Source organism: Pogona vitticeps, chromosome 2, assembly GCF_051106095.1.
Source record: "Pogona vitticeps strain Pit_001003342236 chromosome 2, PviZW2.1, whole genome shotgun sequence".
Lineage (NCBI taxonomy): Eukaryota > Metazoa > Chordata > Lepidosauria > Squamata > Agamidae > Pogona > Pogona vitticeps.
In genome coordinates, this window is record NC_135784.1 from 81825456 (window position 1) to 81843490 (window position 18035).

The 18035-nt window shown below is 41.7% G+C and overlaps 3 protein-coding genes across 7 annotated transcripts in view; 2 read left to right on the forward strand and 1 right to left on the reverse strand.

Moving 5' to 3' along the window:
* The first annotated feature begins 130 nt into the window (after window positions 1-130).
* On the forward strand, window positions 131-3017 carry LOC140703699 (taste receptor type 2 member 40-like). The gene has a single exon (XM_078385501.1). It carries the CDS (start codon window positions 700-702, stop codon window positions 1591-1593), a length of 894 nt encoding a protein of 297 aa, XP_078241627.1. The 5' UTR covers window positions 131-699; the 3' UTR covers window positions 1594-3017.
* A 5621-nt stretch (window positions 3018-8638) lies between these two features.
* Window positions 8639-15628, forward strand: LOC140703700 (taste receptor type 2 member 40-like). The gene has a single exon (XM_078385503.1). It carries the CDS (start codon window positions 14466-14468, stop codon window positions 15357-15359), a length of 894 nt encoding a protein of 297 aa, XP_078241629.1. The 5' UTR covers window positions 8639-14465; the 3' UTR covers window positions 15360-15628.
* LOC110076737 (acylamino-acid-releasing enzyme) overlaps window positions 11097-18035 on the reverse strand; it is a 70660-nt gene continuing 63721 nt past the window's right edge. For all 5 annotated transcript variants that reach the window (XM_072989831.2, XM_072989835.2, XM_072989830.2 and 2 more), the window contains one exon: window positions 11097-15940. In XM_072989831.2, the coding sequence (XP_072845932.2) occupies window positions 15834-15940 (107 nt within the window). In that variant the 3' untranslated portion in view covers window positions 11097-15833. The remainder of the gene's footprint in view (window positions 15941-18035) is intronic.

Sequence of the window (18035 nt, forward strand, 5' to 3'; positions counted from 1 at the left end):
CAAGCCTTTTCCATCACTGGATACAGCCACAAGGCCGTGGAGGTCTGAAATCAGAGTTTACCTTCTCCTAGATGGGCTGCCTTCCAAGGCTGATGAGCCCCACCTACCCGGCCTGCTCCCTAATAGTACAGAAGTATGATCTTACCCCTAAAACTTTCCTGCCCCCCCCCAGGTGTGTGCAATGCTTTTGGATTTCCTATTTACCAGATTAAAGTAAAAAACAGAATCAGAGAAAGCTCAACAACAGCCCCCTCAGACCATGCAGTCAGGGAGAACAAAGGTCAGCCTAGGGGGAAAAAACCCTCACTAAATGAAATGTCCCCTCAAGCACAGCTCACCTCCTGCCTCAGCTTCCTCTTCAGGAAAAAGCCTAGGCAATAAAATCTATGTAAGGTAAGATGCTGTCTATCTCAAAATTTTTGATTCACATAGCCACTGAAACGGAGCACCATTCTCTATTTAGGGAAGGTGACGGAACAAACCTTTTCTATGTAATTTGTATCGCCACCATTGGCCCAGAAGAAAGCATGAAAGAAAGGGGTTACCTGAGAGCCTCACGGCTTTGCATAACCTGATGAATAGTTCTCAAATAGCACACCACAGATCTGCTCCCTGCAATTGCCACCCAGCTCTACATTTTTGACTGAACGACTCATGTCCACCTGCACAGCACAGTGAGCAACAAGATGTTCCCAAGAGATGGCTTCTCTCCAGATCACTGCCTTTCTCGTAGCTGCAGTATTCTTGGTCCTTGGGGGGCTCATCTTCAACGGTTTTATAGCTACACTGATCATCATTGAATGGGCTAAGTGCCAGAGACTTCCTTCCATTGAACTACTCCTTCTGAGTTTGGGTATGTCCAATATCTTCACTACAGTTTTCCTGACTGGATATTTCGCCATTGTTTTCTCCCTTATCACTGTCAGATACTTAGTGTTCCAAATACTGAGGAGCTGTTTTATTTTTGCTGCATCTTGCAGGTATACTTTCACTGCCTGGCTCTGTGTCTTCTATTGTGTCAAGATAGTGAACAGCACTCAGTCCCTCTTCCTATGGTGGAAGCTGAGGATATCAAGGCTTATACCACGGCTTATTGTCGGATCTCTGATCTTCTCCTTGTCTATTTCCTTGATTGCATTTTACTCTCTCCAAGACCAGACCCAAGGCACCACAGCATCCAGTGTCACAAACGCAACTCAAGAAGAGACATTGACACTTGAGTCTTTAAAAATCATAATTTTTGCTACAGCTACTGGCTGTCCCATTGTCCTGGTTTTACTTTCTTGCACCCTGGTTGTTGCCTCACTCTATCACCATGTCTGCCAGATGACAGGTAAAGAATCCTGTCTTAAAAATCCCCAAACGGAAGCTCATATCAAGGCAGCTGGGACAGTGGTCTCCCTCTTGTTGCTTTATGTTTTGTTTTATGTAGGAAACATCTTGAGTCTCCTTGACACCTTGAGAGAAAGTGTACATATCTTTGTTTCCATAATGATGTTGGTGTACTCTCCTGCTCAGGCCGCCATCCTGATGTTTGTTAACCCCAAACTAAAGCAGGCAGCTAGCCGGATGCTTCTGCAAACAAAGCATTAACCTCAGTGGATCTCACTAAATGTTGCTCTTTATCATACATCTTGTCTTCAAATGCTTGCTTTTATATATATGTGATAACTTGCAAATAGTATGGTGCTGGATCAGATAAGGTTAGGGATTCACAATGCTTTTGTGCTGGTTTTGTGCGGGCAAATGAAATATTTACTATCATAATGAATAACTGCCATATAGAATGGGGTGATGATTGTGGCAGGAGCAAAGGATTACAGCCCCTTCCCTGTGATACATCTGCAGTTTAGCTGAAGGGCTTATGACAATAACCAAGGAAAGCCTTGGTTTTCCTTACATGTAAAACTGGACCTGTGAAATCAGCCACTGAGTTAGAAAAGCCTGTGGCGATGCACATGTGATAAAGTTTATTAGAGAAAAACTTCCCAAACTGTGGTTGATCAAAGCTTTAAACTTGGTTTTACACTATAATGTTATATCCGTACAAACAGCTTCTAAACAAAGTTACCTTGCAATTGTCAAATCTACTAACAAGAAGTAGACTGATTATATCTCCATAACAATTCTGCAGTCATAATAACTATGTATTCAGTCTGTCTGTTTAACAAAACTCAAACTTCTCAGCTTATTACTTTCTTTGCCTTCTGCTTTGGGCTAGCTGTCCCTTCTTCATTCCCTACTGACCCTCAAAGCAAGCTTAACAGAAAGAACTACCTATAAATAGAAGAGGAAAGAACAATTAGGAAGTCAGCATAAAACAAGACACTCAAAAGGAATAGGCAATGGCATTGTTATACCAGAATAACACTAATGGTATGTTTCTGAAGACAAATTGCCTCCCTTTAGGAAATGACTGTGTTCAGTACTTCGCAACACAGCACACAACAGATGTCGATGGTGATTTCTTAATTTGGGGCAACTTGTCTCTAAAGGTTATGCTTTTAGCATCACAGAGGAGTTTGGCCAATAAGAGCAAGAAACCAGTTCAAAGTAAAAAGTAGTGCATAATTAGATAAAACACTTGACAGAATTGAAGCAGATTTTTCTGAGAAAGGAAACAAAGGTAAAGTATTATTTGCCATTTTTAAAAAGAGAGAGAAAAGAATTAGTTCATCCAATGAATAAATATATATGTTTCTTCACGAACTAATACATGGCATTAGCTAACCCACAGTTAAAAAAAATAAGCATTTAATGCATTAAGTAGAATATATAAAGGAGCCTCGTGGCGCAGCGGTTAAACCACTGTACTGCAGCCAAAACTGTGCTCACGACCTGGGGTTCAAATCCCAGGTAGCCGGCTCAAGGTTGACTCAGCCTTCTATCCTTCCGAGGTCGGTAAAATGAGTACCCAGCTCGCTGGGGGGGGGGCAATGTGTAGCCTGTATAATTAAATTGTAAACCGCCCAGAGAGTGCTTGAAGCGCTATGGGGCGGTATATAAGCAGCATGCTTTGCTTTAAGTAGAATATATAAAGGACCCAGAAGCTGCACTATTGATGGATCTCATGAAGACCTTCAAGATAAATTGTATGGTCCTGCCACTTGAGTATATTCAAGAATGGTAATCCTGGCACATCCAGCAGAGCTCCTTTGAGTGCTTAAGGACCTCATACATCATGGCTTGAAGGAAGAGAATGCAGACCACACTGTAGCTTGTTATGAAGAATCTCTTCTATGATACTTTGCAGACAAAATTGCTTGGATCTGCTCTGACGTGGATGCTATTGTTGCTACAGGTCCTGTGAATGAAACTATAGCCCCTGCTTGGCTGTGTTAATGGATTAGTTTCAGTTTCTGCAACTTGATGTGGACAGAACCCTTGAAGAAGTGAAGGTTATCATATGTCTGCTAAACCCTTGCCCTTCCTGGCTTATAAAAGCTGCCAGAGAGGGACTGGTTGAGTGGGGAGGAGGACTGGGGACTATCTCTTTGCAACAGGGTAACAGCCTAGCATCAAGAGGAGAAGGGGACAACAGAGGACGAGATGGCTGGACAGTGTCATCAAAGCTACCACCATGAATTTGACCCAACTCCAGGAGGCAGTGGAAGACAGGAGGGCCTGCCATGCTCTGGTCCATGGGGTCGCAAAGAGTCGGACACTACTTAATGACTAAACAACAAGAGCCTAACATATTTAAAGGTGGCAATAGTAAGACCATTGTTGAACAATCCCTCCTTGGATCACACAATGGTGGATAACTACCAACCAGTCTCTAATATGCCATTCTTGGGCAAGGGACTGGAGCAGATTGTGCCTTCTCAGCTCCAGAGGTTCCTGGATGAAACAGATTATCTAGATCCATTTAAATCTGGCTTTAGTCCTGGTTTGGTCACCTCGGTAGATGACATGCTAGGAACTGGACAGGGGGAGTGTGTCCTTGTTTCTTCTGCTGGACCTTTTTGTGGCTTTCATTGCCATTGATCATGGTATCCGTCAGGCCCATCTCTCTGGAACGGGACTTGGAGGCAAAGTTTTACCATGGTTCTGTCCCTCCTGGATGGGAGAACTCAAGAGAGTGGTGCTGGGGGAATCCTGTTTAACACCTTAGCTGCTGGCATGTAGGGTTTCTCAGGGTTCTGTTTTATCTCCTACACTATCTAATGTCTACATGAAACCACAGGGATTGTCTGGAGTTTGGGGGTTTGATGTCACCAGTATATGGATGACATGGTTGTTGTGGGTTTTCGGGCTCTTTGGCCGTGTTCTGAAGGTTGTTCTTCCTGACGTTTCACCAGTCTCTGTGGCGGGCATCTTCAGAGGACTGGAGTAGGAACTCTGTCCATGCTCTGTTGCATCAGATCCCGGCCATGAAAGCCTTTGATAATACATATGGATGACACTTGGCACTATCTCTCCTTTCCATCTAAATCCAAATAAACAGTTTGGCTGTAGATCATTGTCTGGTGTCAGTAATGGACTGTATGAGGGTGAATAAACTGAAACTTAATCCATACAAGATGGAGGTACTCTTGGTCATAGTAATTCCACTGGCTGCCAATCTGTTTCCAATTCAATGTGCTGGTGATATAAAGCCCTAAATGGTCTGGATCCAAGCTATCTCAAGGACTGCATCTGCCTTTACAAGCCTGACCAGTGGTTAAGATAATCAAGAGAGATCTTTCTCTAGGTACCACCACCTACACACGTCCATTGGTTGGGGACATGGGAGAGGACCTTCTCTGTTGCTGATCCTGAACTCCCTCTTACAGGAGGCCAGGCTAACCCCTTCTTTTCTGTCTTCCTGCAAGCAGACTAAAATCTTTCTCATCATGCAGGCTTTCCATTAGTGACTGGCTTCCTGAGTGGGATTCTTAAACAACTGTTGTGCCTTACTGCTTGGAAAGTGCTTTTCTTGTTGCTTTTGTTTACCATGTTTAGTGTGATATTTGTTTGATCCTTTTAGATATTTGTATACTTAAAGTATTTTTTAGCTTTAAATATAATTTTTAATTATGTAAACGGCCTTGGGTTCTCTTTAAAGAGAAAGGTGGGGGAAAATATTTTAAATGAATAAAATAAAAAAATCAATGTATTAAACCTGTGTATTCAATTTATCAGTAAGAATCTGTATTACCATGCCTTTGTTCACAACCTGAGTTCAATCTTGACAGGCTCAGGGAGCCAGCTCAAGGTTGACTCAGCCTTCCAGTCTTCTGAGGTTCATAAACTGAGTACCCAACAGGGGGGAGGGGGAAACGGGAGAGAATGCATAGCCCTCATATTTAAATTGTGAACTGCACAGAGAGTGCTTTAAGCACTATGGGGAAGTACAGTATACAAGCAGCACATTTTGCTTTTTGCTTTGCTTTGTTGACTTTTAGCAGACACTTGATTGCAAAATGAAAGAACACTTTTAATTTAGAAGATTTCCCGTGGCCATCAGCAGTGTTTTCCATGACTTTCCACCAACATCATGCTACGATTTCTTAGTAATAGCTTGCACTGTGTTCTGTAGGTCTCTCTAGTGCTGAGACCAACAGTCTCAGAATAATGGATTTGCAGCCAGCTCAAAAAAGTATAATCATAAAAAACTGCAGTCAGAAAAAGATATTCCAGCCATGTTCTAATATCTATAGAATGTATTTCATAGCCTTAGGCAGTTATTACATTGACACACACCAGGAATTCTAAATTGAGGATCTCTTATAGGATGAAACCAGCATAAAATTCATGAGTTGTAGACCACGTTGCCCATACTTTCTCTCTGCCAGCTTTTCTATCCCCTCTAATGTAACAACCTCACTTTGATTTAGATGATGCTCCTACCACAGATGTGATTACAAAGCCTCATCCTACAAAACTGCAGTCCTTTAAGCAACAATTCTTGAGATTTTTCTCTGCACTTTCAATATATGTTATTCACTACATTCAACATTACTGGTGATTTCATATTTTTGCTACTTAAGCCTACTTTTTGGACTTTAGATTTTGTTTTTCTTTGCCTGTGTTTTTGATTCTACCTCCATATTCATCAGCTGGGGAGCCCCACTGAATTTGCATGGCTTTGTGTTCTGTTTCTTTTTCTTCCTTTTTTCTTTTATATCCTAAGTTTCTGCTGCATAAATGATCCATTTCTACTCAAACACTAAAAGAATGCAATCTCACTTATACAGGAATTTGAACAAGAGGCAGAAGATGGTTCTTGCAGGTGACTTGGTCATGGTGGGACAAATCTCCTAGGGCTTTATAGGAACTGCTATAATTACTGAATAAACTTAAATTGGGAGCCTGTTCTCCAGAGAGCAATGTTTGCCAGACCTGCGTGTGTTTAAACTCTTTTATGCAATGTTTGGGACAATTTGATTATATTTGTACTTCAGGAATCCTTTTCTAAAGCAGACTTCATCTGTCCAGAAAAGTATTTGATTTGCTTCAAATCCACTGGTAAGTACTGGTGGCCGGCTTGGCTCTGTGTCTTCCATGTCACCATGACAGTGAATTGCACACACCATTGGTTCCTCTGGTGAAAGCTGACAATCTTTTAAGACTAAAATGCAGGTAGAAGAATAAGCAGCTTTATATATTACTGTAAAGAGCTTTCAAGACCTTCCTGTACACAGACTTTTTGTAACTGCCTGTCACCTGTCTTTAGGGACAGTCCTCAAACTATTAACCCCTTAATACTGAGAAATATTTATTACAGTGCCCTGTTATCATGTGGGATCCCAGTTCCTTTCTGCATTGTCTTCTGGAACACGTTCTTAATACTGCCTTTAAGGAACACAAGAGTCAAAGCTTTGTATATGGACCAAGAAACATAGAATTTAAATCTGGCTTCCCCTGTCTTGTTCTCTCATTTACTAGTTTTGGCTATCTATCTGTGGTAATTGTATTGCATCCTGCTTGTAGCCATTGCAGATATATTTGGGGGATGGTGTCAAGGTAGCTGGGACAGTTCCCTGCTTCATATTTCTTTACCTCTCCTTTGCTGCAACATACACATTCCTGAGGGAGTGATCATATGAACTGAATCAGATGATATAGCCATCAATTTGCTAAACACACCAGTTGGGCTGCCATCCTGATAGTGGTTACTCTCAAGCCCATACAGGCAGCTCTAGATCTCAATTGATTCAACTGAACTTGAGATCCAGCTAAATTGGTTGTACATTTCAATCAATTAAAGCTCATATAGGCAGCCACTCACCCAGGCCTACAGCTCATCAGCTTGAATACAAATCTAATTAGAAGTAGCTCTTGACCAGATTGGTGGGGGAGGGGGAACAGCGCTTCTAAAATGTTCAGGGATTATGTGCTCTTCCCACAACTCTGCCCTTGAACCATCCGTGGATCTATTCCACTGAGTTTTCTAAAGGTACAGAACTACTATCTGAGCACACGATTAGCACAAAGCTCTCAGAACAGCTACAACAGACTTCAATATAGAGAGGTTACTTACTTATAACCATAGTTCTTCGAGGGGACCTCTGTGAATCCACACAAATGGGTTAGACTGTGCCTGCGCAGGATTCCTTGGAATCTTCTAGAGTTTAAAAATATGTGATTAGTAGGATATTGCCCTGTGGTGCATATGCTCCTTCCACCAGTAATACCTCAGTTCCGGAATGTCCGCTGCTATCAAGGCTCTAATAGCAACAAAGCTCAAGAACCAAGTGATGGCTAGCAGGGAGGATGGGCAGGATGTGTGGATTCACAGAGGACCACTCAAAGAACTATGGTTACAGGTAAGTAACCTCTCTTTCTTCTTCATGGCCTCTGTGAATGCACACAAATGGGCGACTAGCAAGCTCACTTACCGGAGGAGGGCCATCACACCAACACTGAAGTCAGAACAGCCCTTCCAAAACTTGCTTCCTTTTTTGCCCTGATGTCCAGACAGTAATGTATCACAAAGGCTGATGGTGTAGACTGTGTGGCTACTCAACATATATTAGGGACCTCAATGCTACGTGACCAGGCAGTCGAAATAGCCATAGCTCTCGCGGAGTGTGCCTTCAATGCCTCTGGTGGTACCTTGCCAGCCAGTTCATAGGCCAAGATGATAGTAGAAATGATCCACCTGGAAACCATCTGTGGACAGGCCAGAGCGCCTTTCCGTGGGCCATGGAAGCAGACAAATAGTGTAGGAAAAGTACAGAAATCCTTAGTTCTGGAAATGTAAAAAGCCAAAGCACGACAAACATCTAAGGAATGGAGCATGTGCTCAGCATCAGAAGAAGGATTAAGAAACAACATTGGGAGAATTAGTGGTTGATTAACGTGGAAACTCAAAATCACTTTAGGGAGAAAAGACACATCAGGATATAAGACAAACTTGTCTGGGTGAAACTGTGTATAAGGAGCATCAGCCCAAAGGGCAGCCATCTCGCTTGCTCTCCATGCAAAAGTAATAGCCACGGGAAACAAAGTTTTAATCAAGAGAAGTTTAAGATGAGCAGAAGCCAAGGGCTTGAAAGGTGGGTGAGCAAAATGACCTGGAGAGACCACTGGGGGAGTGGAGGCCAGACAGGTGGGTGAATGTTACGTAAACCCCTCAGGAACCTCTTTAAAGTCGGATGTGAAAATAAGTGGGAAGCTTCTGAACCTACAGGCTGATAAGAAACAATAGTAGAAATATAAACCTTTAATGTTGAGTGGGCCAGACCTCGATCAAACAGATAATGGATGAAAGTGAGAAGCGTATCCAATAAAACTGGAACAGCTAGAAGAAGCAGTACTCTGGAAGCAGTAAATTTGATGAAAGCAGATCATTTATAAGAGTATAGCAATTTTGTAGAAGGTTTTCTTGCTCTGTCAATACTTCTTTTACACTGGGAGAATCCTCCACACCATCAGGTAAAGCAACTCCAGGTCGAGATGACAGATCTTGCCTCCATCCTGAGTGAGGAGGAATGGTTGGAGAGGTAGTCTCAGAAACTCGGAGGCGATGGTTTTGAGGGTGGTGAACCACGGCTGATGAGGCCACCGTGGGGCTATCAAGATGGCATTCGCTCATAACTGATGGATCCTGACGATTGTTCATTGAATGAACAAAATGGGGGGGGGGGAGATAAAGGAGGACATCATCCCAGCTCACCATGAAGGCATCGCCCAAAGAGTCTGTGCCTCTCCCTGCTCGAGAGCAATATCTGCTGCACTTCGAATTGGCCTGGGTGGGAAATATGTCGATGGCTGGTGTTCCCCACCAATCACATATATGGGAGAATACAGAGTCATCAAGAACCCACTCATGAGTCTGAGTGGTAAGACGACTCAGACGATTGGCCACATCGTTGTCCTCTGTAGACATGTGAATGGCGACTGGAAAAATATGGTGATCATATCACCATTTCCGAAGGTGGACTGCTAAATAGAGAAGAGACAAAGAGTGGGTGGCCTCCCTGTTTGTTGATGTAATTCAGAGTGGTCATGTTGTCCATGGCCAACTGTACTCCGCGACCGACCACGAGAGGAAAGAAAGCGCGGAAACTCTTGATTACTGCCAACATCTCTAGATAGTTTATGTGTAATGACTTCTCTGCACTGGACCATAGAGCATGGATCTCGTGAGTACAACAGGGGCCCCAACCTGTTCTGCTGGCATCTGTCATGATTTGGACCGTCAACTGGAGAGGCATGAAAGGTTGGAAAATTAAAAGGTGAGGCACGGATGCCCACCATGTCAGTTGACTTGTGAGCTCTGGAGTCACACGTAGGTGTTTGGCAGGATTGTCCAACAGAGGATCAAACCTGGACAGGTACCACGCCTGTAGAGAACGCATCTTCAACCAAGCATGAGGAAGAACAGACATGGTTGAAGCCATGAAACCTAAGATATGTTGTGTGTGGTGAGCAGAAACCTTGGCATAAGGGCAAAATAGATGACTAGCTCGATTTAAATTGTGAATCCTCTCGGTCGGAATGAAGACCCTGGCTCTGATGGAATCTAGGTAAGCACCAATACAGCCCATGGTCTGAGACGGTCGGAGATGAGACTTTGCAAAGTTGATCTGTAGACATAGATCTGCCAGACTAGCGACGATCAACCTATATGCAGAAAAACTGTGATGTTGTGAAGATGGAGATAGGCTGCTACAGGGGCCAAACACTTTGCAAAGGTCTTTGGGACAGTGCCAAGCCCGAATGGTAGGGCACAGAACTGGTAAGCTGACCCCATGAAGAAGAAACAGAGATATTTGCGACGACGCTGGTGGATGGAAATATTTTATTTATTTATTTATTTATTTATTTATTTATTTATTTATTTATTTATTTATTTATTTATTTATTTATTTAACTTTTGTGCCGCCCACGCTACCCAAAGGTCTCTGGGTGGCTTAAAACAATTAAAATACAATTTAAAAAGATAAAATGATTAAAATACAATTAAAAATATACGTATACTCTAAAAATTGCCATCAGGATCCACAGTTAATATTATTTCAATTAAAAGCTTTCTGGAACAGGAAGGTTTTGACCTGGCACTGAAATGTCATCAGTGTCGGTGCCAGACGAATCTCAGTCATTCCATAGTCTGGGGGAAGCTGCTGAAAAGGCCCTTTGTCTACAAGCCATCTCTCTTACCTCCTTGAGGGACGGCTCTTTCAAAAGGGCCCCCTGGCTAGATCTTAACCGCCAGGTAGGTTCATATGGAAGGGGGCGGTCCTTCAGGTATCCAGGGCCCAAGCTGTGGTCCTTCAGGTATCCAGGCAGTCCTTCAGGTAACCAGGGCCCAAGCCCAAATATGAAAATAAGTGTCCTTTAGGTCTATAACAACAAACCAATTGCCCAGAGAGAGGTGGAATGACAGATTCCAGGGTGACCATATGGAAGCATCTTGGATGAAGGTAAGTATTGAGTAGTCTGAGATCTAGGATCGGTCAGAGACCATCGTCCATGAAATAGCAGGAATAGAAACCATCTAGAACCTCTTGAGGAAGAACATGTTGAATAGCATGCTTCCAGAGAAGAACAGATATCTTGTCTTCTAGAGCAGGTGAGTAAGCTGTGAGTTTGAAGTGGCTGGCAGGGGGAAGATTCTTTCCTCTGTTGCAATGGACTATTGCACAAGGGGTTGGACCATTTCTGAGCTTGCGCGAGCAGGTATCCAGTAATGCCTCCCTGAAGAACCTTGGAAACTTCTGGTTCTTCCAACTGACCACTGCACAAGTGGAAGGAAAGAATAGGATTCTGACCATTGACAATGAAAGGAATAGAGGTTTGTGGGAGGGAGAGGGAATATTCAAGACTAGTTGTATCATACTCCATTGTTAGTATTATTAAGTCATACTTTTAACAAGCCTTTTCCTGATAAATGGTGGGATTGCCTTTTCAGTATCATTTGTTACAGGAGACACAAGCCTTACACTTTTCTCACATCATGTAGTAGTAGTAGTAGTAGTAGTCGTCGTCGTCATCGTAGTCATAGTCATAGTCATAGTTGCAAGTGCACTAGATAATGCTATGTGTTGGCTACCAAAGCTGGTTCCAGACAGAAGCTCTTTTGCATGTGCTGTGTGTTTTCATTTCCTTTTTTAATGCAAACATACAATTGCAGAACATATCTCATGCTTTTCTGCACTTTTCTGCCCACCAATATGGAAAAGGCAGGGCATAGTAATCATTGTCTTTTTGTTCATTTCCTTCACCATTTCTCTTCCTTCCCTCTTCCAACTTCTTTACTGCTCAGTGGGCATGCACACAGAGAAGTCTAATCCAGAGCTTGGAAGTCACTACTTGTGTAGCAAACTTTGATCATTCTGCACTCTCCCTGATGGAAATGTAGCCTACAGCAATGCTCTGAGAGCTGGGAGTTCAGCAGCTTCACCCCCACATCGTCTCCACTGGGAGAAGGTGAGGAACAGATGAAGGCAAGACCAACATAGGCTGCAGAAATATTCCAATGGACGGTGGGAAGTGCTAGGCAGGTGAAGTCAAGTTCACACTCCTGCAGCCTGTCCAGGATTCTGGGTAGCTTTGCCCTGTTGGGAGAACTTTCTCCTTGTTTATTTATTTATTTATTAGATTTTTACCCCACCCCCCTAGACAGTGTCTACTTGGGGCAGCTTCCAAATATTAAAAAAATCATACAATATAATAAAATATCATAATCATTATGATGATTTCCTTTTGGAAATCATTCTCCTTTTGGGAGAACATCACATGGACATTGTTCTCCTCTTTGACCTCAAATTGTAGTAGTTTTTCCATGTTCCAGTGTGGTTCCACAGCCTTCAGGCGAGAGACAGTGACACTGGAGAAAAAGTGGGTTGGCTGGCAGTGGGCTCCTTGTCCATTTGTAGTGAACTTTACCACCTGTAAGAAATAAAGTTATGGCCAGAATCTTATCCTAAATGCTGTTCCTCTGGACTGCTTCCCTTCCTCGCCACTCCCTGCACTCTCAGCTACTGGAGTGCGAGGTCTTGTTTGAAGCCAATTGAACTTTCAGCTCAATCACAGGGATGCAAATAGGCAATGGATATGGTTCCTATTGTGGTATCTCTAAAACACATATTTGTCTTTCCATTCTTGTAAACAAATTCATGTTCTTGTTAAAACATCAACAAAAGGAAAGCCAATCTAAATTTGAAAGATAGATATTTGTCAAGGCCACAGTACTATGCACATGTAAGCATAGGCTGCACTGGACTAATGGGCGAAAATATAGGTGCATTCCAAAATACAATATGCTTTCTCAAAGCGAAGGTCTCTGGGTATGGCAACAGAAACTTTGAGCACATTCTATTCATAATGATGTAAGAAATGAGATCCTTTGACTTGATGAAATAGAAGAGATCAACATGTAGGTCAGTATTAAAAGTTTCTTCTATCTCATGAGAATACTGCAGGCCACAGCAGATTGATATTATGTACAACAAAACATCTGAAAACTGTGGCTACTAAAAGCTAGAAAATAAAATACTGTAAAAGACAGCTCAGGGGGAAACAAGCATCAATTGCTGTCAATACGGCTGCCTGACACATGCTAATTTCATTCCCTTGCAATTCCCATTACAACGTACTGTATGGTTCTTCTACATTAGTCTTACATTTCTTCCCTCTTTTGAGCATATGACTTGTGTATTGTTGCAGAGTCCAAGTAAGTGTGGAAAGGGATTCAGCAAGTGAAAAGGACCAGCTAGTGAAGGCACAATCAGGGCTGCCCAAACCTGCCATCCCTGTATGTATCATGTGCTGCATGACACACTTTCTTTATGCTGGCACTGGTCAGAAAAGTGAGCAGGGATGTGGTATTTCATGATAATGACATGCTCCCTTTCCATCATGTTGTCATGTCATCATAGTGGCAGAGAAGCCACAGAGTGGCTGAAATCCTGCATAGTAAGTCAAAACTAGACTAGGCCCATTAAATCAATGGAAATTTGGAGAGTCAACTCTTCTGCAGGTTCCATTGATTCAAACAATCAATGAATTCTGACATTGTTTTACTAATGCATTGTAGTAATGGTATGCACAGACAATGAAAAGGAAAAGAATATACTTATATGGGAGACGTATTTAAATTAAGCGTGAAATAGCAGGATATTATAAATAGCACCGGCTTCCAATTTATTTGTTTATTTATTTTGAAATGTAGTGGCTACAGTGATAGACTAGGGTTCTAGAGAACAAAGTTCAAATCTCCACTTGGCCATAGAAATGCACTGGGAAAGTGGAATTGCACTCCTTAAAATATCTCACTTACCTCGAAAGCCCTATTAGGGTCGCTGTAAGTGAGTTCTGGCTTGATGGCACAGAAGACACACAGCAGGATACAACTGTGGTGTGATGAGGGGAAGGCTCAGATAATAGAGCAGGGGGAAAAGTCAGGAAGAATAGAAATGCAAATGAAAAGGTAGTCAGGATGAAGGCAAACATTTCAATATATGGCAATCCCCTACTAGGAATGTGTGGGAAACACATAATCACATACCAAAAGAAAAATTACCCACCAAAGCACAGAGATATTGCACGATAAGTAAAAATCTGTCAAAAAATCACATTGAGATAGTACCTCATTCTGCTTCTTGATAGTTTAAAGGTGACAGGAGGAACTATGGCTCATTGAGAGAAATAAATCATAGTAAGACATATGTTGCGCTTACAAAAAAAACAGAATTACTTTGCAAGGCTAAAATGTAATATCCAGTCCCTAGTTTGCTTCGCCTCCTATTAATCCATCTGCCAAATCAAGATCTATCCCTGATTTATAGAAAATCATGAGACAAGGTTATCTGTATTGTCTATATAGACCATCCCTGTTCTATTCAAACATTATGGAAATGGATTACATAAAAGCCCATTCATTTGCATACTTCAGCGAATACTTCGTTACCATAATTTCCAGTATATGAAAAAGTACATCAGAGATCAGTCACCTGCCCTTCCCATCTCAGTTCAACAACTTTCGTTAGGGGAGTGAAGACCACCTTTACGGCAGTTTGCAAACATCAGGAGACATGCCTTCCTCCCAGATCTTTGCCTTCCTGGTAGCAGCCGTTGACTTGGCCCTTGGTGGACTCATCTCCAATGGCTTCATAGTTACAGTGATTATCCATGAATGGACTAAAAACAAGAGCCTCACTGCCAGCGAACAACTCCTTCTGAGTCTGGGTATATCCAATTTCCTTGCCACGGTATTACTGACTCCATTTTACATTGATGACTTCATAATGACCAACTTTACGTTCAACTTAGTGTTGCGGAAAATTTTTCCTATAGCGGTGTTCCTTGTCATATCTAGATACTGGCTCACTGCCTGGCTCTGTGTCTTCTATTGCATCAAGATAGTGAACAGTACTCGTTCCTTTTTCCTCTGGTGCAAACTGAGGATATCGTGGCTAACACCCAGAGTTCTAGTGGGATCTCTGATCGTCTCTTTTCTTGTTTCTTTTTTTGCATTCTTGAATAAATCTCCAGAACACCAAAGCAACACAACAGCTATTGCTACAACTGGAACTCAAGGAAAGACCATGAGAGAGACTGTTCATTTTTTCAAATTCTCCTTTGTGGCAATTGCTTCTGGTGGTCCCTTTCTTATTGTTTTCGTTTGCTCCATTCTGGTTGTTGTGTCACTCTGTACTCATGCCCGGCAGATGACAAGTGAAGAATCCACTCTGAAGAATCCCCAAACAGAAGTTCATATCAAGGCAGCCAGGACAGTTCTCTTCCTCCTGTTCCTTTATGCTTCATTTCTCGTCTCACAGTTCTTGTCGATGACGGTAGATTTGAGAAGATTTGAACGGCTTGCCATTTCAGCAGTGATGATGGTGTACTCCCCTGCTCAGGCTTACATCCTGCTACTGGGCAACCCCAAGCTAAAGCAAGCAGCTGCACAGAAGCTTCCAAGATAAAAAGCATTAACCTCTTTTGAAGCCAAGCAGATATGTTGTTTGTCTTATATTTTATCCCGGCATGCTTTGTTTTAAAAAACATAAAGAGCTGATTATGACAGGGACGGCTGAACTGGACCAGATATGAGGAAGCAACCTCTAATTTATTCCTAATCTGACTTTATTCCTAATTAACATCCACCGATACCACACAGTGGGAGGAAAGTTTCCATCAACACAAATTGAAAGTTTGTTGCCACTGTGACTAAAAGGCAAGTGGGATGCTGATTTCAGTTGAGACCATGGAAGTGACGAAGTGTTAAATTCGTTTCCCATAAACTACATCCTGAAGCTAGTTCAGTGGCTCTTGCGCTGGAGATGTAATATTTTGCTTAAACTGAGGAAGCAAGGCAGACTACTTGAGAAGGAATACATTTAGCGTGGGCTGCAGTAAAATAACCACCCATGAAGAAACGTCCTCTAGTTCTCATGGGTTCATTTTGCACTCCTTAATTTAAGGGGGAAACCATTCTGCAAGTTCAGCAACTGAGTTGGAAATGCCAATCTGGGACGCCAAAGCATACACGCTTTGAGAGAACCGCCTGTAGAAGCAAAACAGAATAAAAAATTACTGAACACTGTGCTGTGTCCTTGAAAGCTCAGGAATATGCTATCACAGAGTTAACAGCAAGATTTATTTGGGCGCTCACAGAATAAAATCAGCATGCGTATGGTGTTTATTACTACAAACCAAAATATGCCTTATTTGAAATTTTAAAAGGTTTTGGAAAGAGGAATCTACAAGTACTGGAATGTGGACAACAGAATGTAGAGTAGGACTCCTGTATCCACAGGGGAACAGTTCTATAATCTACAGTGGATGCCTGAAACCACGGATACAAGGGAAGTCTCTATACAACAAACAAGGGAGTGGTTCAAAGGCCATAAGGGGACCCCCCCCGCATGTTGTATATAGGGCTGTGGCAAACCGCATGCAAGTGAAACCAGAGATACTGATCCCGCAGATATGGGGGCCCTACTGTATTCTTTTTCTCTGTGTGTGTGTGTGTGTGTGTGTGTGTGTGTGTGTGTGTGTGTGTGTGTGTGTGTGTGTGTGTGTGTGTGTGTGTGTGTGTGTGTGTGTGTGTGTGTGTGTGTGTGTGTGTGTGTGTGTGTGTGTGTGTGTGTGTGTGTGTGTGTGTGTGTGTAATCATGCTCAAATATTATTCTCTTATTTCCAGAGCAAATAGTCAGGTGAAGAATACCTACTAAGCACTTCAGAGTATCGTTGAAGTATCTCAAAGATTATTTGGAGAACTGAATAAACATGCAGAATCCTAAATCCTATTTGCTCTGGCATAACTTCATTGGTATAAATCTCAATGGTGAAAGTTGCTGCATGCTAAGAAGCTAGTGTGTCAGAGTTAGGATTAGCATATCCCTCATTTTTGGCCCCTAATAAATAGAGGAGACATCAGTAAGTAAGAGTAAGCTCAGACAGGGAAGCTGGATCATATTAGAATGCACTGGAAAGGGTTGCTTTACTGGCTGTGATCCTCTTTGAAGGTCCTTCACTGCACACATCATCCAGTGCCTACTGCTCCAGCCCAGCTCCAAAGAGTAGCCCTATTCTTGGACCAATAAAGTAAGTAATGGAAACAGAACAGAGTCAGGCTGGTTCACAACTTCCTTAGCATCCCATAGTTGCTGGAAAATAGCCTGAACTGGATCATTTATTTATTTTATTTATTTAATTTATATGCCGCCCACTCTACCTAAAGGTCTCTGGGTGTCACAAGCAGTCCATACTGTCAGCTATATCGCCATCTTAGTCTAACATTTGCATTCTTAGTCTTAGTCTTTCATCTTTTTAATGAAAAAAAATTGTTTGTAAGAGATCAAGAAGAATTCATAGTACTTTAAAGGGAATTTATTGTAATAGCATTCTTACGACTATGACCGTGCTCATTGCATTTTAATTGTGCCTTTTATGCTCCTGCAATTTTGAAACACAATTATACCATTATTTAAGTTCCTGTTAGCATATATTAAACCCTTACATATTTTGAAACATTTTTGGAACATGACTTAAGTATATTGCCTGCAACTTAAGAGGAGTCTCCACATAATTGTAAGCATTTAAACCTACAGCTTTTTTCATAGCTGTAATGATTTTGGATGACAATTGTACCTGCAGCTTTTCTCAAACTGCAAGATTAGATTTCTGTTTAAGCATTAAAATCTGCAATTTCTCTTAAGCGACCATATGATTGTATTTCTGTGTAACTGAAGTAACATGACTGTACTAAAAGTTAGACTTTGTTCAGTTTCTGGATTTGTGGAATTATATTTTTCATGCATATGCAACATAGAAGCAATTAGATGAATAAAGTTTGTAGAAACAATGTAGCCTGAAATTACTTATTAATGTAATTTAGACTGAAATCACTTATTTATTTAAATAAAATCAATAAATAAAATCATTTAAATAAATAATAAATAAAACACTTGTCTACTTGGGAAAAAATATAATGAATAAAATGTGAATGTTTGGAGACAGACTTACTTCACCATGAATGAAACTATAGTTTAGTCATATTCTCTGTGAAACAATCTATACCTCAATAATAAAATGTACATTGAAATAATGGTTATCTAAATCTCACACTGGGGCTAACCTCAAAAGAGATAAATGTC

Excerpts from the sequence above, each read along its gene's own strand:
- LOC140703699 (XM_078385501.1), top strand. The coding sequence starts at position 700 with ATGGCTTCTCTCCAGATCACTGCCTTTCTCGTAGCTGCAGTATTCTTG.
- LOC140703700 (XM_078385503.1), top strand. The coding sequence starts at position 14,466 with ATGCCTTCCTCCCAGATCTTTGCCTTCCTGGTAGCAGCCGTTGACTTG.